The 21,733-nt window shown below is 56.6% G+C and overlaps 1 protein-coding gene across 2 annotated transcripts in view; it reads left to right on the forward strand.

Moving 5' to 3' along the window:
• Positions 1-18,968, forward strand: part of HIC2 (HIC ZBTB transcriptional repressor 2) — a 36,140-nt gene extending 17,172 nt beyond the window's left edge. The window contains exons 2-3 of one of the 2 annotated variants that reach the window (XM_028827944.2): positions 10,227-10,324; positions 12,480-18,968. In XM_028827944.2, the coding sequence (XP_028683777.2) occupies positions 10,299-10,324; positions 12,480-14,301 (1,848 nt within the window). In that variant the 5' untranslated portion in view covers positions 10,227-10,298 and the 3' untranslated portion in view covers positions 14,302-18,968. The remainder of the gene's footprint in view (positions 1-10,226; positions 10,325-12,479) is intronic. The other variant, XM_077950717.1, reaches the window with a different exon arrangement.
• The last annotated feature ends 2,765 nt before the right edge of the window (positions 18,969-21,733 follow it).

Genomic DNA, 21,733 nt, shown 5'->3' on the forward strand with positions numbered 1-21,733 from the left:
GCTCTGTCGCCCAGGCTGGAGTGCAGTGGCCGGATCTCAGCTCACTGCAAGCTCCGCCTCCCGGGTTCGCGCCATTCTCCTGTCTCAGCCTCCTGAGTAGCTGGGACTACAGGCGCCCGCCACCTCGCCCGGCTAGTTTTTTGTATTTTTTAGTAGAGACGGGGTTTCACCGTGTTAGCCAGGATGGTCTCGATCTCCTGACCTAGTGATCCGCCCGTCTCGGCCTCCCAAAGTGCTGGGATTACAGGCTTGAGCCACCGTGCCCGGCCACGTGTGCATTCTTGTTGGCGTATACCTTGGGTGAGTTTTTGGGCCCACAGCTGGCTAGCTTGCTTGCTTGCTTTATTTATTTATTTAGAGACGAAGTCTTGCTCTTGTCGCCAGGCTGGAGTGCAGTGGCGCAATCTCAGCTCACTGCAACCTCCGCCTCCTGGGTTCAAGTGATTCTCCTGCCTCAGCCTCCCAAATAGCTGGGATTACAGGAGCCTGCCACCGCGCCCGACTAATTTTTGTATTTTTAGTAGAGACGGGATTTCACCATGTTTGCTAGGCTAGTCTCAGACTCCTGACCTCAGGCGATCCACCCACCTTGGCCTCCCAAAGTGCTGAGATTATAGGCGTGGGCCACCACCCTGGGCCTTGGGCCCACAGCTTTAGATTGTACCATCCAAGGGTTTTCTAAACCATGTGAGTTTTCTGGCCAGGTGCAGTGACTCATGCCTATAATCTCAGTACTTTGGGAGGCTGAGGTGGGCAGATCACTTGAGGCCAGGAGTTGGAGACCAGCCTGGCCAATACGGTGAAATGCCATCTCTGTGGAAAATACAAAAGTTATCTGGGTGTGATGGCGCACTGCCCTCCTCTGTAATCCCAGCTACTTGGGAGGCTGAGGCAGGAGAATTGCTTGAACCCGGGAGGCGGAGATTGCAGTGAGCCGAGATCTTGCCACTGCACTCCAGCCTGGGTGACAGAGCAAGACTCTCTCTCAAGAAAATAAAAAATTATAAAGCATGTGAGACTTCTGGTTGCCTTATTGCCTTTCCAACATTTGGTGTTACCTTTTTCCTGATAGGCTTTGACGTTCTTATTCTTTCTAGAACAGTCCTGTTCTTGTTTAAAAACATCCCCGTTTCCCTTTCATCCCTGGGATATACTATTTTAGCCTTTGTTTGGCTAATCAAAATCCCATCTTTAGTGTCTGTTGTTGAATTTTTGTGTTTTTGTTATTTTGGATTCGCTTTCAGCATGTCATCTCAGTCTTGTCCCAGCCCAGGGGGTCAGGCGGTATTGTGTACAGACAGTGCAGCGGCTCCTTAATGCCAGTTGCCGAGCCTTTGCCAGGCCTGGAGAACTGCATAGGTGCAGGACTGCCAGTAGTTCTTCCTGCTCTTCAATCATTGAAATGTTTTCTTTTATGAAGTAATGCTGGTAGAAGATGATAGGGTTTCTGTTTGTTTCTAATTCTAATCTTTACTTGGCATTAAGAAATTGTTAGCTGCTAGGGTTGATTTTGAAACTGTGAAGTTGGAGAGTCTCTCCTGGAGCCGTGGGCTGGATGGCTGCAGCTCTGTGACTCAGCTGTGCTGGGTGCTTCCCTTTGGGGCTCAGTTACCTCGTTTTAAGGTGTCCCTGGGGTGAGAGAGATGATCATGATAGTGCCTTCCACCTGGGCGGCCCAGGCTTTCCTCGCCCATTTAGTGCCTTGCATGTAGAATTTCCACCTATGGTCTGCTGTGCTGCCATTGCTTGTCCTCCTTCCCTGCCACACAGAGCTGTGTTCTCTGTCTGCCACTCATGCCTGCTTCTCTGATCAGAGTTTGTGGAACCCTCAGGCATGGTCACCATTCTGGTACCTGTGGTAACAGGCTTAGCCTTGGTGTGGCACATTCTAGGTCTACCGTTTGTATTCACCAGCCTGTGAGCTTGTGTACATGGGACATGTGTCTTCGTTTTGGGGGCCTTCTCTTTCCACTTGATGCCCATCCCTTAAGCATTTACTCCTTGTAGAGCACTTGGCTTTCAGGCCATGGAGAGCTTTCCAATCAGTGGTGTCCAGGTAAAAACAAAAGAAGGAAAAAAAGCTTCTAACCTAGCCCTTCTCAGACTTGACTGTGTGTTTGAGCCCCCAGGGTTCTGGTGGTTAGAGCTGGATGGAGCCTGAGCGTCTGCATTTCTAACAAGATCCCTGGTGGTGCTGCTGCTGTTTCTTGGGTCATGGCCAATGAGCAAGAAGAGCAGGGAAGCGGGCTGGAGAGGACTGCAGAAACCAGCACAGGGCCCGTTTTGCCTCTTGACATACGTGGCTGCCAGATTCCTGCCTTTTCCTCACCTACTAGGAACAGCAGCTGCACATCCTCTAGTGGTCTTGCATGGGCTCCTGCTCTGTGGCTGCCAGCAAGCCTTTTACCCCCACACTCAGGTCCCTCTTGGGAGGCAGGGTGGTGTTGGAATGGAGTTTGGAGGTGAGCACAGCATTCGTAGTAACTATCACAATCTTAAATTGTTATTCTGCTTCTTTTTTTTGAGACAGAGTCTGACTCTGTCACCCAGGCTGGAGTGCAGTGGTGCGATCTAGGCTCACTGCAAGCTCCGCCTCCCAGGTTCAAGCAATTCTCCTGCCTCAGCCTCCAGAGTAGCTGGGACTACAGGTGCGTGCCACCACACCCGGCTAATTTTTTGTATTTTTAGTAGAGACGGGGTTTCACAGTGTTAGCCAGGATGGTCTTGATCTCCTGACCTCATGATCCGCCCGCCTCAGCCTCCCAAAGTGCTGAGATTACAAACCGTGCCTAGCTGTTAGTGTGCTGCTGCTTTTTTTTTTTTTTTTTTTTTTTGAGACAGAGTCTCGCTCTGTTGCCCAGGCTGGAGTGGAGTGGCCGGATCTCGGCTCACTGCAAGCTCCGCCTCCCGGGTTTATGCCATTCTCCTGCCTCAGCCTCCCGAGTAGCTGGGACTACAGGCGCCCACCACCTCGCCCGGCTAGTTTTTTGTATTTTTTTTTAGTAGAGACGGGGTTTCACCGTTGTAGCCAGGATGGTCTCGATCTCCTGACCTCGTGATCCGCCCGTCTCGGCCTCCCAAAGAGCTGGGATTACAGGCTTGAGCCACCGCGCCTGGCCTATTCCGCTTCTTAAAGCAGTGTTCCCCTGCCTCTCTCCAATATCCTGTCTCAGAACTCTCAGCCAGATGGTGCTAGGGCCCCAGGCCCTCCTTGGTGCCAGCCCTAGCAGGGGAAATCAGCTGCAGGCCTCCAAGGTCTTCCTGGCCTCGCTCCTTGCTGGCTCCAAACCCGGAAGTGATGAGAGTGAGGGGACCAAGGCTGTAGCTTCTGGGGAAGCACAGTTTGGAGGCATCTTCAGTCCAGCTCTCCTCTCAGCAGCCCATTCTAGCCTTTTCCTTGTGCTGGAGTGTTAGCCTGTGCTTCCTCACCTCTCAGAAGGGACAGTACACATGGGCGGGTGGCTCGGACCATGCAGGGCTCGGCCCTGCTGTGGGCAGCACGAGGTTGTCAGTAGGACCCATGGGCATTTCAGAACAGGCTTGGGAAAGTCACTGGGCTGGGGTGGATGCTACCTTCCTCACTCTAGGCCACAGGGCTGGCCTGAGGAGCAGAGAAGGAGGAGGCCAGCCTCAGGTCCCAATTGCTGCATCACCAATGTGTTGAGTGGAACCCGAGTGTTTATTTTGTAGAAGCTGCATTGGGGAGAGCTGGGCTCCTGGCATTTGTGGAGCCTGTTGCTTTCCAGGAGGATGGTCTGGGAGAAGAGCCAGGAGCTGCTGGCCGGCATCCAGGTCTAGGCTGGATTGCATGGCTGGGCTTGCCCAGAGCAGTGAGCCCCACCCACCACCAGCCCATGCCTGGAGGGACAGGGAAGGAGGTCATGGAGGGTGGGGGTGTTCCCAGAGGAGCAGCAAGCTCCACCTGGGCCTCCAAAGCAGGCTGTGTGATTGGGGCCCCACCTTGTCACTTCTGATGAAGGAGCCAGGCAGACCCCATGCCCTCACAGTGAGTTTGGGAGAATGCACCCAGGTGAGGCCCTGCTGTGGATATGCAGGTGGTGCTGGGGGGTGGGGGGGTGGGAGAGTGAGGCTGGAGGTGCAGACTGAGTCCCTCCTCCTGGCACACCAGTGCATAGAGGGCAGTGCCTCCTGTGACTCCCCCAAGCAGCTTGGCAGTTGGAAACCCTGTGTGAGTGGCATCCCTGGCCCTGCCTGCATTAGGGTGGGGTCGTCAGACTACAGCTCTGGAGTCAGGCTTTGAGTCCTCACTTTGCTACCTACATGCTCTTGTGACCCTGGGCAAGTTGCTTAACCCCCAAGAACCTTTAATTTCTTATCTGAAACTGCAGAGATAACGCCCCGCTCAATGGGCCTGTGGGAAGATTGAGGAGATCAGACCTGCCCACACATGGGCTACCATCTCATACAGGGCTGTGGCGGTGGGCGAGGTGCAGCCTTGGCCCCTTGGAGCTATCTCTTGTTTACCAAGTCTTTCTCAGGGAGGACTCCAGGCCATAGGGATAGGATGAACAAAGTCCTGGGCTTGTGACTGTGCAGGGTTGGTTGGTCTGTCCAGGGGTTGGGCCTTGGGGCGCTTCTAGATCCTGGCTGCCTCCTGCCTGGCTGCCTTGTGCCCTCCAGTCTCTCCCATGGCTTAGGGGCCCCTGGGAAGAGGCTGAGCTCACACAGGGCCACCCCTTGCAGCTGCATCTGTCCCAGCCACACCTGAAGTTATGAGGTGACTATAGTTGGGGGTTGGTCTGGGACCAGGGCCGATCTGACCTTAGACTTAAGTTTGGGAGGAGTGGCAGCAAGTCTGGGGCTCTCTCTGATCCTGGTCAGATGTACTTAGACCTCTGGGATGTGGAAGTTGCCTGGTGGCCCTGCCCTGCCCAGCATGGCTTCTCAGCCTGGTGGCCCTGCCCTGCCCAGCATGGCTTCTCAGCCTGGCATGCTTGTCCCTCCCACCTGACAGTGGAGCTTGGGCGGGCCGTGGGCGGCCCTGCTCACTCTCAGCTGTCTTGGCGTCAGCTGGAGGGTTCCCATTTCACTGTTACTTTTGTTTAGGCTGGGAGGTGGTTAAGGTGCTGCTCCTTGGGGGTGGGCTGGAGGGAGCTTCTCCTCAGTCCTCCAGTATAGCTCCAGGCCTCATGCAGGAAGCCCCTTTCTGGGGAAGTTAGGGATGGCTTCCGGGGAGGAAGGTGGATGAGAAGGATCCTAGGAGGGCTAGGCGGGGTGGCCTGCTTGGGGCGGCGCCCTTTCCTGGTCTTCACCCTTCTCCCCCAGGCCTCCCTCCTGGCTGGGTGTGAGCCAGAAGTTTCAGTCTGGGTGCCTGTGCTGGCCTCCAGGAGGGCACGTTCTGCCTGTAGGAGCCAGACACTGAAGGCGGGTATCATGTAGCTGAGACCACACCCTGAGTTTGACCCCCACTTGTGGGCCTGGAGGTGGGCGTGAGATGTGTTCCTGTCTCCCAGAGGCAGGGCCTCCAGAAGGAGCCATGTGGGGGCCCAGCATCTGGAGCGATTCTGAATGCCTGGCTTCTTGGAGGCCAAGGCTCTAGGCAAGGTGGGTGTCCAGGCTGGGTTGGGGCAGTGCCTCTCATATTGGGGGCTGGAGTTCTCTGCTTTCTGCCTCCACAGGGATCACTTTTATCTGAAAACCTCCTCTCTTCTGGCCTTTGAAAGATGCTGACCAGAGCACACTCTCCTGCCTTTTATTGGGTGCTTAGAAAAAAGGCCTTGGCCGGGCGCGGTGGCTCAAGCCTGTAATCCTAGCACTTTGGGAGGCCGAGACGGGTGGATCACGAGGTCAGGAGATCGAGACCATCCTGGCTAACACGGTGAAACCCCGTCTCTACTAAAAATACAAGAAAATTAGCCGGGCGAGGTGGCAGGCGCCTGTAGTCCCAGCTACTCGGGAGGCTGAGGCAGGAGAATGGCGTGAACCCGGGGGGGCGGAGCTTGCAGTGAGCCGAGATGGCGCCACTGCACTCCAGCCTGGGGCACAGAGCAAGACTCTGTCTCAAAAAAAAAAAAAAAAAGAAAGAAAAAAGGCCTTGAGGTGACCCTGTTCTAGCCTCCCCATGGGCCCCTGCAGCCACGTGGACTGACCAGAGGCTCTACACGCGGGCAGGTGTGGCCTGACCTCGCATAGGATCATGGACTAGTGGGTCCCCCAATGGGGGGCTGCTTCGAGTGTCAGGAGGCAGTGAGGGGTGCACAGTGCCCTGCCCTCTGCCATCCCCATTGGCTATTTGGCTGGTCTGCATTTGGGGAGCGAGTAGAGGGATCCAGAGTGCAGGGTGGTCTTGGCCTGGGGCTTTTGACTGCCCTCTGGAGATGCTCTGAGGGCCACCCAGCTGGGGAGCAGCTGGGAGGGACAGGAACCTGTTCCCGCTGTGGCATCTTTGCCCTTCCAAGCTGTTTCCCCGTCGCCCTTGGTCTCTGTGCCAGTTGGAAAATTGAGAACTAATCCCCTGGGTGGTCTGGAAATCATTAGTGAGAAGGGGGTGTCCTGTGCCCAGGGCTGCAGGTGACATGTCCCTCCACACTTTCAGCCCCAGGTTTTCCTACCTCGTGGGGAGGTGAGAGGTCGGGGTGAGTGCTGGGTTTGAGGCTCAGCTGTGCTGTGTGAAGATGAGAGGGTCCCACCTCATCACATGGACAGAACACACAGGCTCCTGGGTGGCCCTGAGGGTCCAGTGACACAGCACATGGTAGGGCATACAACAGTGCCCAGTAAATGTTAGCTGGTGGTGTTTCCAGGAGGGAACAGGGTATCGTGCTGAGTTTCTGAACTGGGAATGTCCTGTGAAAGCCTCTGTCTGGAAGTTTCATTGGAAGTACAGTTTACATGCAATTAAGTGCCTAAAATTGTATTTTCATTTACCTTAACCCAGACTCCCAGCAAGATAGAGAGCTGCCCTCACCCCAAAGAGTTCCTCATGCCCCATCCTGGATAGTCCTGTCAGGGCCAGGCAATGGTGGGCATTTGTCCCTCACCCCATCCTGGGCAGTCCTCACCTGTCCCTCCTGCTGTGGTTTTTACCCTCAGTCCGTTTTGCCTATTCTAGAACTTAATGTAAATGGAGTCATGCAGTCTGTTCTCGTGCAAAAGGCTTCTTGCACTCAGTGCCATGACTGTGAGGTTCATCCATGTCTCTGCATCATTTCTGCCCTTTGTATTTTTGGCCGGGCGCGGTGGCTCACACCTGTAATCCCAACACTTGGGGAGGCCGAGGTGGGCTGATCACGAGGTCAGAAGATCGAGACCATCCTGACTAACACGGGGAAACCCCGTCTCTACTAAAAATACAAAAAATTAGCTGGACATGGTGGCAGGCGCCTGTAGTCCCAGCTACTTGGGAGAATGGCATGAACCCGGAAGGCGGAGCTTGCAGTGAGCCAACATCACGCCACTGCACTCCAGCCTGGGGGACAGAACGAGACTCCATCTCAGAAAAAAAAAAAAAGTAATACTTTTTAAAAATGTTGAGTATTACAGAAATGAATATAACATGCAGATACCATGGTTTTTTTTATAATCCCAGTCCCACAGATAATCTTATTTAGCAGTTGGATATGTGTGTCCCCAAGGTTTTTATTGCCACAGAATGGACTTGCTGGGCCGGGTAGGCTCTGACTGGGCCTTGGGCTGCCTTACTGTAAGTTCCTTGAGGGTGAACAGAGCGGGGGTGGGGCTGCTGTGGCTGGTCCAGCTCTGCAGGGCTTGGGCATGTGCCACCAGTGGCTTGAGAGGCTGGAGTGTTCCAGCCCCCTAGCGCCTGCCTGGGCCCTGGGCCTGCCCTCAGTGTTCGGGGACATGGCTTTCTGGCTTTTTAGTGGCAGGCACTGGGAGGGGAAGGAAAGGAGAGCAGTTACGTGTTGACAGTTCCGTAAACAGGGCTGTGCATCTGCTCTAACAGAAGGCCTGGGAAGGTAACCCAGAGGCTTTGGGTTCCTTCCTGCAGACCTTCTGGGTTCCCCAGAGAGAGCTGGCCCTCCCTCCAGCTGCTGGGGTTCTTGCCCTTCCCAGCTGGGGCCAGTCCATCTACAGGGGGAATCCTGAAGCTGAGGGATCCTAACTGGGGAGATAGTTTCTGTGCTACCCTTCTTGCCTCTCCCCTGGACCCCTGAAGGCTCTGTCCCAGGGAGGCGACGGGTCACAGCCTTAGGCGAATGCCCAGCTGGCCCCGATAGCCCAGGCCTGCTGCCCCACTGCCCCAGATCCTGGGCGTCCTGGGAGCTAGCGTTCTGGCAGGGCAGTAGGCCAGGGCTGGGCGTGCTAGCCTTGGGGCTGATAGGCCTGCTGCCCGGGCCTGCTGCCAGGGGCTGCTGGGTGCCAGGCGGCATCCTCATCGCAGCCTGCAGTCAGCTGCTGCCAGGGCTGGGCACCAGCATCCGGGCCAGCGCCCAGAGCTGTGTTTCTAGTTACCTGGCACTCCCCAGGCGGGGTCCTCCAGGGTAGGCGCTTGCTGTTTCATGCCCAGCGGTGAGCGGGTAGGGCAGAGCTCTGTGGCTGAGAAGGAAAGAGCAGTGCTTAGTAGGGGTTTTGCAGCAGAATGGCGTGTGCCACCCCCCACCCCTGCATGGGGTGAGGCTGCATTGCTGCTTGCAGACACAGTGGTGGCCTAGACGTGGCCCAGACTCAGCCCAGCTGGTGTAGATGGCAGGCATGGTGGCATTGTGCTTGCTGTGAACTTTCTGCATGTGGCTCTGACACCCTTGCCTCAAGTGGAGGGCGCAGGGAGGAGCCCTGCCCTGTTCTGTGTGACAGCTGACCCAGCCTGGGGCCATCCTTCCTTGGTGGAGAGACCTAGTCCTAGCCTGGGCTTGTGAAGTGCCTGTCAGGGCCAGGCAGTGGGCACTGATGGAGGGTGTTCCCACCCCCATGGCACTCAGGTGCCCCCCAGTCCTGTTCTACCACCCACTCCCTGCGCGGCATCCAGTAGCTGGCCTGGCCTCTGGCAAAGTCAGGTGACCCCTGGTTGCGGAGTTTGGCAGACGCTCTGCCCAGCAGGGCTCTGGTTGACTGGGTCCTGAGGGGCAGTGGTTGGGGAGCAGGTAAAGTGGCACAGGGCTGGATGATGGTGTCTGATTGTCTCCAGTGTGCCACCGAGACCCTCTATCCAGTTTTCTGACTGCTCCTGCCAGTGTTTCAGTGGCCCCTGCCTGACTGGCCTCAGCCCAGCGTTAGCCCACCAGGTCCAACCCTCGCTAACTATCGACACCCTTGGGCTTCCTGCCAACAGAGCTGGTTCTGCTGCCCTCTGGGCCTTTGGTGGGGTCCTGGACCAGCCATGCACCCCTCCCCTCACACCCCCCACCCAGAGGGGAGCTGCACTAGGGGCTGGAGAGACAGCTGGCCAGCTTCAGCCTAGGCCTCCCAACCCTGGGCCGGCACCCCGGGTCTGGTCACATTCCTGAGGGACCTGCTGAGCCTCCCTGGCCCTGGGGGTGGAGTGGGGGAAGGGGAAATGGAGACGGGCCACTGCACGCCCCCTCCCTGACCCCGGCTCTGTTCCATGGGGGCCCAGGCTGGCAGGTGTGGGGTGCAAGGACCCACCACTTCAGGATCCCCCCTCCCTCAGGACCCAGAGCTCTGGGGGTGGGAGGGAGCCCGCCCTTTGCTGGTGGCAGCTGCCCAAGGGTTTGGTGGGCCGGTATTGAAAGCCCAGGCCTGCAGCTTGGGCGAGCCCTTAGGCAGTGAAACCTCTGGAGAGGGAAGGCCATGTGGTCTGGCTAGGGGGCTGGGCCCTCTGGGCAGGGAGGGGGTAAGAGTAATCAGGAAGGGAAGGAACAGGGGAGCCAGAAGCGGTTGAGACTGGTTCTTATAAATAGCCTTGCACAAGTGGCTCCAATTTTGACCTTTTGTTATGTAAATGTGACCAGCCTGGGAAGGGCCCTGCCCAGGCCTCCTGCCACCACACCCACAGGCCAGGAATTGTGTGTCTGCCACCAGCGCCCCCTGGCCTAGGTGACCCCTGGGTGTCCATAATCTCCTTGTGTGTATTAGAGGGGGAGGTATCGCACCCTCTGAACTCCCTAGACCTGTTCCCTGGTCTTTACTTTTCCTGGTTGTCAAAAGGGACAACTGTGGCTCCCACAGTCTCCTGCTGGGCTGCCCCTGGTGCCCCAGCCAGAGACCCCCAGGTGCTTCCCTTCATCGCCCTTCCCTCTCTTCACTGATGGCTGTCTGGGTGACTGTGTTCGTCTTCTCTTCCCCAGGTGACCAGGCATTGATGCGCCCCCAGGAAGGCCACGCGCTCAGGAGGCCCCCCCCCGCTGGCTGCTGCTCACATGGTGTCTGGGCCCTTGGCATTCCGGTGAGGCGCAGGGGAGGGAGGACCGCCACTGGCCCCTTTCCCCGGAGCTCTCTGGGTGGCGCACAGCCCCACAGCTCAGCCTCTATCGCTGTCTGACCCGTGGTCCTTTGTGTGCACACAGCACTGGGCAGTGTGGAGGGAGCCTGGGGGCTACTGCCCTCTGCCAGCCCCGTTGCCAGTCTCAGGGTACCAGGTGTCTGGGCGCTGGCAGAGCCGGCACTGATGTTTTCTGGGAGCTAAGCGGCTACCGGGGCCCAGTGTGGAAGCCACACCTTGGGGGCTCTTTGTCCCTGCCTGGTGGATTGAGGGGCCAGGGAGCAGAGGAGGATTGGTTCGTGAAGTCTTCAGCCCATGAGCACTCTTCTGAGCTGCTGTGGGCTGGGCTGCTAGGCAGAGAGCCCCTGCAGGTGCTTGCTGCCTCTTGCTGTTAGGCTCTGAGTGCCAGTGGTGTTCCAGGCTGTGTTGCGCTCTTGCGTGTTCACATTGAGCTCCGGCACCTTCAGGGGTCTGTGAATGTTAGGGTTTTCCTTTGTCTTTGCAAACAAGGGCAGGCATGGGGCTGGGGAGAGTTTCTGTCATGGGAAGGTTGGGTAGGGTGGGACCCTTTCCAAGGCTCTGCTCTGGGAGGCAGGGCTGGACACTCTGGGAGGGGCAGTAGATCCCAGAGGGCAGTGGCTGAGAGTAGTTCAGCTGCTGAGAGTCTGGACCCTGAACTGTGAGGCTCAGAGCTGCCTGTGGGCCCCGCTGCTCAGTTGTCCAGCAGCCGTGAGTCAGTGAGGAAAGTTCCTGTCTCCACTGGCCCCCTGCCCTGTGGAAGCTTGTGAGCCTGTCCAGGGCACAGGTGGCCACCTGTACACTGGCATGCCTTCCCCAGAACCCTCCTGCTGAGCTATTCTCTGAGGGGCTCTGGTAGGGGTGAGAGGATGGAGCTGAGCGTACTGTGTTTTGCACTGGGGAGTTGGGCTTAGGGCTGAGGATGGCTTTGAGTCATTCAAAACATTCCAGAGTCATTCTCTACACTGCCGGCCACAGTCCTTGCCTCTTCCCTTGGAGCAGCATTTCTCTCTTCCCCCCTGGGGTCCATCTGGTGCCCACTGTGCACCCGTGTGCGCTGCCCTTGCATTCCCACTGTGGGGTGCCTGGTCCATGGCAGAGGAAGCTGCTCAGTGGGGATGGGAAGCGTGGTGAGGAGCACCCGCTCTCGAAACCCCATGGCTTGCTGCCGCACAAGCAGAAATACACCTGGGCTGGCAGGGTTCCTGCAGAGACCAGTGGCGTCGGTGTGTTTCTTGCTTACTGAATTCGGTTAGCGCCTGTGCCAGTCTGTGACACGGAGGCCAGCTGGCCAACTTTCCTAGGCCCAGATGGCGCTGCCCTTCCTAGAGAGGATGGAGGGTTCAGGTGGTGCCAGGTGTTTGGCCCAGACTGCCTTTCCTGCTTGGTACCTGGAAGCCCAGGCTGGGGCAGCACTTGGCACCCGCCCAGAGTGCAAGGTGGCCCAGGGCCTTGGGGAGAGGCGGGGCTGCAGGCCGACTGCAGCATCTGGGAGGCAGCCACGTGACTTCTGGCAAAGCTTGGTCAGCCTCTCAGGTGGCTTGGGAGGCATACCAACAGAGCCAAGGCTGCACACCAGAGGCTGCTGGCAGTTTGATTTGGGCCCTGCCGTATTTCAAAGGGAACATTTAGTTTTGGGGGATTTTTGCCAGCTTTCAAGACAAGCTCCTCTCAGGGAGGTCTCTGCTTTCTTAGGTTTAAAGCCATCTGCTGGTCATTTTTGGGTCCCCTTCTGGTGCCTGAGGGTGTGTCATCGACTTCATTTAGTGTAGAGACAGTAGCCCGGGCTGTGAAACCAAATGCAAATCCCTGTTTCTCTATTTGTCACCTCATCATCCTCCACCTCCGTTTTCTTATTAGTGCAAATGGGGCAGGGGCCTCTGTCCCTTCTCAGTTTGAGTCCTCAGTGAGGGGACACATATACTACGCCTGCATGCAGGGGGCATTGTGGGCTTATGTGCCGTGTACTGTGCCACAGGGGCTGCTGCCCTGTGTGGGGTAAGTTCTGAGGCACTTTGCCTTGTCGAGCCCCACCCTGCCCTAGAGCCCTGGTCCGAGTGTCCCAGTCATCTGACGCGTGCATGCCTGTTCTTGCCCACAGGTGGTGCGCGTGGGCAGGGCGCGGGGACATGGGGCCCGACATGGAGCTGCCCAGCCACTCGAAGCAGCTCCTGCTGCAGCTGAACCAGCAGAGGACCAAGGGCTTCCTGTGTGACGTCATCATCATGGTGGAGAACTCCATCTTCCGGGCCCACAAAAATGTCCTGGCCGCCAGCAGCATCTACTTCAAGTCCCTGGTCCTGCACGACAACCTCATCAACCTGGACACAGACATGGTCAGCTCCACGGTGTTCCAGCAGATCTTGGACTTCATCTACACAGGCAAGCTGCTGCCCAGTGACCAGCCAGCCGAGCCCAACTTCAGCACCCTCCTTACTGCCGCCAGCTACCTCCAGCTGCCCGAGTTGGCAGCCCTCTGCCGCCGCAAACTCAAGCGAGCCGGCAAGCCCTTTGGCTCTGGGCGGGCGGGGGCTGCCGGCATAGGGCGACCCCCCCGCAGCCAGCGGCTGTCCACAGCCTCTGTCATCCAGGCTCGGTATCACGGGCTTGTGGATGGGCGCAAGGGGGCCCACGCCCCCCAGGACCTCCCGCAAGCCAAAGGCTCAGACGATGAGCTCTTTCTTGGTGGCTCTAACCAGGATAGCGTGCAAGGTCTGGGCCGGGCCGTCTGTCCAGCTGGCGGGGAGGCGGGCCTGGGGGGCTGCAGCAGCAGTACCAACGGGAGCAGTGGGGGCTGCGAGCAGGAGCTGGGCTTGGACCTGTCCAAGAAAAGCCCACCCTTGCCTCCTGCTACGCCAGGTCCCCACCTCACTCCCGATGACCCAGCCCAACTGAGCGACAGCCAACATGGGTCGCCCCCTGCGGCCTCTGCCCCTCCCGTTGCCAACAGTGCCTCTTATTCTGAGCTGGGGGGCACCCCCGATGAGCCCATGGATCTGGAGGGGGCCGAGGACAACCACCTGAGCCTGCTGGAGGCGCCTGGCGGGCAGCCTCGGAAGAGCCTCCGGCACTCCACTCGGAAGAAGGAGTGGGGCAAGAAGGAGCCTGTGGCTGGCTCCCCCTTTGAGCGGAGAGAAGCGGGGCCCAAGGGTCCCTGCCCGGGAGAGGAGGGCGAGGGGGTCGGGGACAGGGTTCCCAATGGTATCCTGGCTGGTGGGGCTGGCCCTAGCGGGCCCTATGGGGAGCCCCCTTACCCCTGCAAGGAGGAGGAGGAAAACGGCAAGGATGCAAGTGAAGATAGCGCGCAGAGCGGGAGCGAGGGGGGCAGCGGCCACGCCAGCGCCCACTACATGTACCGGCAGGAGGGCTACGAGACAGTGTCCTATGGGGACAACTTGTACGTGTGCATCCCCTGCGCCAAGGGCTTCCCCAGCTCCGAGCAGCTCAATGCGCACGTGGAGACTCACACGGAGGAAGAGCTGTTCATCAAGGAAGAGGGGGCCTACGAGACAGGCAGTGGGGGTGCCGAGGAGGAGGCCGAGGACCTGTCAGCGCCCAGCGCAGCCTACGCGGCTGAGCCCCGGCCCTTCAAGTGTTCGGTCTGCGAGAAGACCTACAAGGACCCAGCCACGCTGCGGCAGCACGAGAAGACGCACTGGCTGACGCGGCCCTTCCCCTGCAACATCTGTGGCAAGATGTTCACGCAGCGCGGCACCATGACGCGCCACATGCGGAGCCACCTGGGCCTGAAGCCTTTCGCCTGCGATGAGTGTGGCATGCGCTTCACCCGCCAGTACCGCCTCACCGAGCACATGCGTGTGCACTCGGGCGAGAAGCCTTACGAGTGCCAGCTGTGCGGGGGCAAGTTCACCCAGCAGCGCAACCTCATCAGCCACCTGCGCATGCACACTTCTCCCTCCTAGAAGCCAAAGACCCGCGGGCGCCCTCTGCCACCTTGCTCCCCGGGAACCCATGGAAGGAGAAGCGAGGTGATGCAGCGGCAGGGGCGAGACCCTGGGTCCAGTGGAGGCTCCGGGTGGCCCCTCTGGCCCCCACTGCCCACACCCAGAGCTTTAATCGACAGTCTGTACCAAGCAGAGCCGAGAGGAGGGAAGCCAGGGGTCCCAGCCCGTCTACCTCCCCATCCCACCCAGGCCCCCAGCTCCCCGCGGGGGCCACCGCAGGGCCTGTGGGCTGGGTCACGTGGGTCTCGCTGGGACCTGGTCCCTTTGCTGCAGTCGGCTTGGAGAAAGAGGGCAGTGGGACGCTGGCCACGGCCAGGGTGGTGTCAGGAGCAGGCCCCACCCCGCTAGCCGTGTCTGTGTGTGTGCTTGTGTCTGTGCGGGCGCGTGCGGCCCTGGTTCTGCAGGGAACAGGTGCTGGGGGTGCAGATCCCTCCCTCCTTGAGCCAGGGTGGCACTGCTCACTGGCGCTGGGACAGTCAGGGTGACCCCACCGCCTACCTCTCTACAACTAAAGAGCCCTCTGGGCCTGTGTTGCTGTTATACCTACTGATCTGCTCCTCTGTTTTTCTTTTTGATTTTTGTTCTTTAAACCAAAACAAACAATAGCTTATTTTCTTCCCGCCCCCTCCGGGCTGAGCCTGGGTCTGAAGACTGAATGTAACAGGGGCCGCTGGCCCTCCTGCGCGTCCCCCGGCTCTGGCGCTGCAGGGGTGCTGGTGCGCCACCTCTCCAGGCCCCAGAAGCCCTTCTTGCCCAAAGGCTTCCCTGGTCCCTGAGCCCTGCCTCGGCTGCCTCAGGAGAGAGTGCTTTTCTGTAGTTTCCAAGGAATATTCTTTGTTTAGAGGTACTTGTTTTTTATTAAGAGAAAAACCAGTGTAACGTTTATGTGACTGTTTGAACTGGAAGGTCTGGGGTTCCGGGGGGTGGGGGGAGGCTGGACTCGATGCCGGGGCCGTCGGTACTCGTTTTCATTTTTGTGTGTGTGCGTGTGTGTGTGTGTCTGTGTGGTGTGTGCTGTACGCATGGGCAGACGTTTCGCTTTCCCTGCTTCCTCACTGAACAAGGTGGAGACTTCTGACATTTTGCTACCTCTTGAATTCGTGACAATATGTTGGTGACTGGCAGTGGAAGCCCTTGACAAGCGCCCAGGAAGTCGTGTGCAGGAGCCAGCAGGGTGCCGAGTGGCCCAGTGCCTGCAGCTCACCTGTGTTTTCCCTTTGAGCCTTGGGCCACATGCACCCCGAGGGGACCCTGGCAACCCGGGAACACGAACCTCTGTTTGTGGCATAGGGGAGGGGTGTGAGGCCCCAGCCTGGAGCCAGGTACTGGGTGCTGACGGGAGCCATGAGGAGGGTGGCAGTTCTTTGCAGCTCCTGGCCAGGGTGAGGCAGAAGTGAGCCCTCATCCTGCCACTCCCACCCTCCATTCCTGCAAGAGTTTGAGCTTGAGAGAGCTGACCACAGGGCCCTCTGGGGAACAGGGATTGCACTTCCCTGAGCAGTCCTGGCCCCCGGCCACCGTCTAGGGGCCAACCTCTCGCCCCTCATCTTGGGCTTCCTCAGCCAGCCTCAGATACTTCCATGGGCCCCGAAGTGGGCTCTCAAGGCCAGACCAAGGTTGCTGATCTCAGTCCCACTGTCTTCAGCCAGCTGGAGCTGTGGGGCTGGGCCAGCAGGCTTTATCGTCATCTTGCTTCACCATTTTTTTTTTTTTGTTTTCTCTTTTCATTCTATTTTAAGTTTAGACCAAAAAAATACAGTCATCCCCTACCCCCACCCCTCTAGAGACCCTCCAGCTAGAAACAGAGCCTGAGTTCAGGGACCCAAGTGGGGAGCGGCGTGTTTGGGGTGAGGGAGTCGGGCAGATGAGGCTCCTGGCTGATCCCTCCCTGTGGTGATCCCAGCCTGAGACGGCCCTTCTTCCCTCCTGGTGGTGGGAAACAGAACTGGGCCCTGGGTCTCAGGTTCCAGCAAGTCAGGCTGGGGACCTGGGGGGAGGAGACCCATGGACTCCATCCTTACTCAGGGCGCCCCCGCTGTCCTGACCCCACCCCACCCCATCAGCACTTAAGCCACGTGACACAAAGTCTGTACCGCACAGGAAATGTGCACACACCTGGCCGTGTGCGTGGCCTCCCGGGCTGTGGGCAGCCGCATCTGTGAGGTGACTTGTGAAAGTAGGTGATTCCTTTGCAGAACTTCAGGGACTGGGAGCAGAGGCCCCTCACTCAACGACGTTTGTGCGACATAGTATTGTACCCACCTTAGTATTGTATCGAGCCTTTTCTGTATTTTAATGAGAAAGCAGAACACTAGTTTCCTATTTAAGACTTTAAGGGTTTTTGGGACAGGGCGGGATTAACACAACATTTGGCTTTGTTTTCTTTTTCCTTTGATTTCCACGTTGGGTGTGTGCGAGTGTGTGTGTGTGTGGAGATGTTAAGAGCCTCATAAGGAAACTGGGTTATTGGAGGCCAAGGCGGCTTACAGTTCTCTGCGTTTGTCACTTAATTCCTGAATGTTTCGGAGAAACAGGAATCAGAACATAGCAGATATCATGTAGGAAAGAGAGGATAAACAAAGAAAAAAGAAAAAAAAATAAGCTCATACCCAAATTCACAAAGCCTATTTTTTAAACCAAAGCACATTTTGAATGAGTATGGAACCTCCATGGGCTCAGAAAAAAGATACTAATATATTTATCTCATTGTTTACATAAGCTTTTACAGTTTCAGACCTCAGCAGCTGTAAGGCCAGTCCAGGGAACCCTCCCCTGCTGCTGGAAGCCCTTCTGAGTTGGCCCTGGAGTGGTTCACGAGCAGAGAAGGGCAGCCCTGGGACTGGGGAAGGGACTGGAAGCCTCCCTGGAGTCACCTGAACCCTCGTCCCCATTCCCAGGGCCCCTCCAAGCCCAGCTGGCACCAAAGAGCTTGGGCCCGTGCTGACCAACCCCCAAGGCCCTCTGGCCGGACCACGCTGGTCCTGACCAGCTAGCCTACACGGGGATGGCTGTCAGTTCTGGCCACAGGACCTGAGTCTGGGCTTGGGTCCCCTGCTGCTCTGCCCGTGACCCTCGGGGATGGGTTGATGTGAGGGTCCCACTCAAGCCAAAAAGCCGGGACCTTTGCACGGCTCAGTCGACTCTGGTGGGTCCCCAGGAGTGGGGACCCTTAACCCCACCCCAGACAGCAGAGGGGGCTGACTGGGTCTGGTCCTTACCAACATAGACGGTGCAAACACTCTTAACAGTGTTGTTTTTGTATCAATATGTTTGTGCAGTGATGAATGTATTTATTTCTCAGACTTAGGGCGAGTGAGCGGGTGGCAGGCCGGGCTCCGCCACTGCACGCTCCCGCCGGACCGAGCCCCAGCAAGGGCTCCTCCAGGATTGCAAAAAAAAGGAAGAGAAAAGATGAACCTTTAAGCAAATAAGAATCTCAGAGACTTGCAGCATAGCCATACACCTCAGCCTGTGAAATGAGCAATCCGGACCCTCATCGACTTTCCCCACCTCAGGCAGCCATGTGTGTTTCCCGTTCGTCACCACTCGGGGGCGCCGGGCCGCCCACCCACTCCCCCAACCTGTCAGTATTCACTGGACCTCAGACCCCATGCAGGAGTGCGATCCGGGCTGGGCCGCTGGGCAGGCTGACCCCCTGCCCTCCTGCCGCCATCCTGAGTTGGGGTGAGGCCTGGGCAGCCGGAGGGCAGGGCTCAGGGAGCAGGAGGCTGCATCCGTCCACCCCCCAGGCGTGGGGGACAAAAGCCAAAGGCGCCAGGCCTTAGAGCAGACAAGGGCTCTCAGCCCTGGCATGCCCCCTAAAGGGACCAAGGTCCTATTTCCCAGTACCCCGTCGGGGCAGATGTTACTGAACCTGTGAATCAAGATGCCAGGAGTGAGGGGCTGGGGAGGGACCTAACTGGAGCCTCAGTCTGACATTCCACGCCGGGGTAGGGGTGGGCATGAGCGGTGGGAACTGAGGCTGCCCAGGACCCCCTTCCTAGGATGCCCCGGCTTCAGTCACCCCACTTTAACTTTCTACCAGGACCCCCTCCCCCTACCTCACCTTGCTATTTATTGCTGTAATTTATTGACCTCAAAAATGCTGCATAACAGACCTCACTGGGGTAGGGAGGATCCCCAGGGCTCCCACCCTCCACTTGGCGGGCCCCGTGGGGCCAGGTGCTGAGGGGAACCTCTCTACCCCACCCATCACTAGCTTCCCTCTGCCCTCCCCCACCCGGGGGGGCCCAGGTTGGGCACTGGCTCATTTCTCGCAAATACCTCGAAGGGGAGGGGGGAGGGATGGGGTTATAGCTGTTTTGTTTAATTGGAACTGGAAGAGGGATCATGTTTTGTTTTATGCCCTTCCCAGCAGGGGGGAGGGACACCGGGATCGCACTCCTGTACTGGCCACCGCCGCTGTCACTCGTCACATTGAGTTCATGTCCCTTGAGAGTTTGTATAAATTCAGGTCAGAACTGCAGCTACACAGCTGCCCAGTGTCATAGAAAGAAAAGCAATTCACCAACGACTGATCTCTCCATTCAGAAGTGTGCAGTCTTAATGTACAGCGATGAGAAACTGTTATTTTATGATCTTTTCATTAAAAGCTTGATTGAAAACTGGTGTGGGACCTCCAGTTTCTGCTTTGGCTGTTCTCTCTAGCAAAGTGACATGGCTTCTAAGTCTTAGGAGGGTGGTGTCTGGGATGGGCATCTGCCTGCCACCATTCAGTGGTGCTTGGTGGTGAGGTGCTTGGTGGGTCCTGGGGGTGTGCACTGGGCCAGTGGACTGGCACTTTGGTGTCAGTATGCTCTTGGGCAGTGTTGGCCTGAGTTAGCTGAGGCTGTCTGGGAAGCAGCAATGTGTGCACAGTTACAGCAGCATGGACCTGGTGACTGGGAAGAGGAGGATGGCTGTCAAGTGCCCGGGACCCCTCATTGGAGCGGCAGAGTTGGGGCTGAGGAAGGGCTGGGGCAAGGCGAGGGCTGTTCCCTTCTGCTCACTGCTACTTCCTGCTGCTTGGCCTGAGGGGAGGGGAGGGAGGAAGGAAAATGGTTAATAATCCCCAGGGACCACCCAGAATGGGGATCCTAGTGTGAAGACCCAGGAGGAGGAGCAGGGATGGAGGGGACTGCAGGCATCCGTGGTGGCTCCTGGCAGCCGGAGATGAACCCAGTGACCCCAGACTCCAGAAGAGCTTGAGCGCAGATACTGTAAGTCTTGGTGAGTTCTGTTCAGTGGATTTAAAATGATTTTTCGGCTTTATCAAAGTAATTCCTGAATAGAATTTAAGTAAGTGGTTCTCAAAAAGGCTTAAAACGAAAACTAGTTTGTCTCCCCAACTCCATCCCATACTATATAATGTGAATCACTTTGAATTATTTTAGCACTTTCTCCTGCATTTATCTCTACGTGTCTAAATAGTATTCTTACACTACTGTCTTATTCATTCTGTTTTGGAGTCTGGACTTACTATCAATAAGGATTTTAGTTGATTTGTACTCTCTTCTCCCTAATTTATATCCACCAAATAGTTATCAAATGTGTAGTTTGATCTAGAGGTTGGCAAGCTTTCTATTAAGTAGATTGTAAAAAAAAAAAAAAATTATATATATTTACATATATATATATTTACTCCAGCTTTTGTCTAGGCTGGAGTGCAGTGGATCATAGCTTACTGTAACCTCAAACTCCTGGGCTCAAGTGATCCTCCTACCACAGCCTCCCATGTGCTGGGACTGCAGGTGTGAGCTACCACATCCAGCTAATTTTTTTTTGTTTTTGTAGAGACAGGGTCTTGCCATCTTGTTAGGCTAGTGTTGAACTCTTGGCTTTAAGTGAGCCTCTTAACTTGGCCACTGCATCTGGCCTCATTGATGGCTACTTTTGCACTATGACAGAAGGCTAAGTAGTCACAACAGAGATGGTATGACCTGCAGAGCCTGAAATATTTACTATCTGGCAGCCAGATGCGGTGGCTCACGCCTGTAATCCCAGCACTTGGGGGGGGTTAGGCGGGTGGATCATGAGGTCAGTAGATCGAGGCCATCCTGGTTAACACGGTGAAACCCCGTCTCTACTAAAATACAAAAAATTAAGACCGGGATGGTGGTGGGTGCCTGTAGTCCCAGCTCCTCAGGAGGCTGAGGCAGGGGAATCGCCTGAACCCAGGAGGCAGAGGCTGCAGTGAGCCGAGATCACGCCACTGCACTCCAGCCTGGTGACAGAGCGAGACTCCATCTCAAAAAAAAAAAAAAAAAAAAAAAATTAGCTGAGCATGGTGGAATGCACCTATGGTCCTAGCTACTTGGGAGGCTGTGATGGGAAAATCACCTGAGCCTGGGAAGTTGAGGCTGCAGTGAGCTGTGATCGTGGCACAGTACTCTAGCTTGGGCAACAGAGGAGACTCTGTCTCAAAACAAAACAAACAAAAAATCATAAACTTCATTTATAAAAACAGGTGCAGGAGGATGTGATTTGCCAATCTGTCCCTATTGTGATCACTATGTAAATTTGTTTACTTACTGCTAAGCTGGGTAAGATAATGGGTCTTCATCTCCTTTTTTGTACAATTTCTTTTTTTTTTTTCTTTTTTTGGAGATGGAGTCTTGCTCTGTCACCTAGGCTGGAGTGCAATGGCGCGATCTTGGCTCACTACAACCTCCACCTCCTGGGTTCAAGCGATTCTCTTGCCTCAGCCTCCCAAGTAGTTGGGATTACAGATGCCCACCACCATGCCTAGCTAATTTTTATATTTTTAGTAGAGAGGGGGTTTTGCCATGTTGGTCAGGCTGGTCTCGAACTCCTGCCTTCCAGAGATCTGCCCGCCTTGGCCCTCAACGTGCTGGGATTACAGGTGTGAGCCACCGTGCCTGGCCTTTTGTACAATTTTTTGTTTTTTCTTTTTGGGACAGGATCTCACTCTGTCACCCAGACTGGAGTGCAGTGGCGCTATCACAGCTCACTGTAGCTTCAACCTGTTTGGCTCAAGTGATCCTTCTCTCTCAGACTTCGAGTAGCTGGGACTACAGGTGTGCACAACCACACTTGGCTAATTCTTTAAATTTTTGTAGAGATGGGGTTTCACTGTATTGTCCAGGCTGATCTCAGACTCCTGGGGTCAAGTGATTCACCCACCTTGGCCCCCAAAGTTTTGAAGTTACAGGCCTGAGCCACTGGCCAATTCCTTGTTTATGTTTCCCCCCCCCCCTCCCTTCTCCCTCCCCTCCCCTCCCCTCCCCTCCCCTCCCCTTTCTGACAGGGTCTCGCTTTTTTGCCCAGACTGGAGTACACTGGTGCCATTTTGGCTCACTACAACCTTCACTTCCGGGTTCAGATGATTCTCATGCCTCAGCCTCCTGAGTAACTGGGACTACAGGTGCAC

Source organism: Macaca mulatta, chromosome 10 (assembly GCF_049350105.2).
Source record: "Macaca mulatta isolate MMU2019108-1 chromosome 10, T2T-MMU8v2.0, whole genome shotgun sequence".
NCBI classification, from domain to species: Eukaryota; Metazoa; Chordata; class Mammalia; order Primates; family Cercopithecidae; genus Macaca; species Macaca mulatta.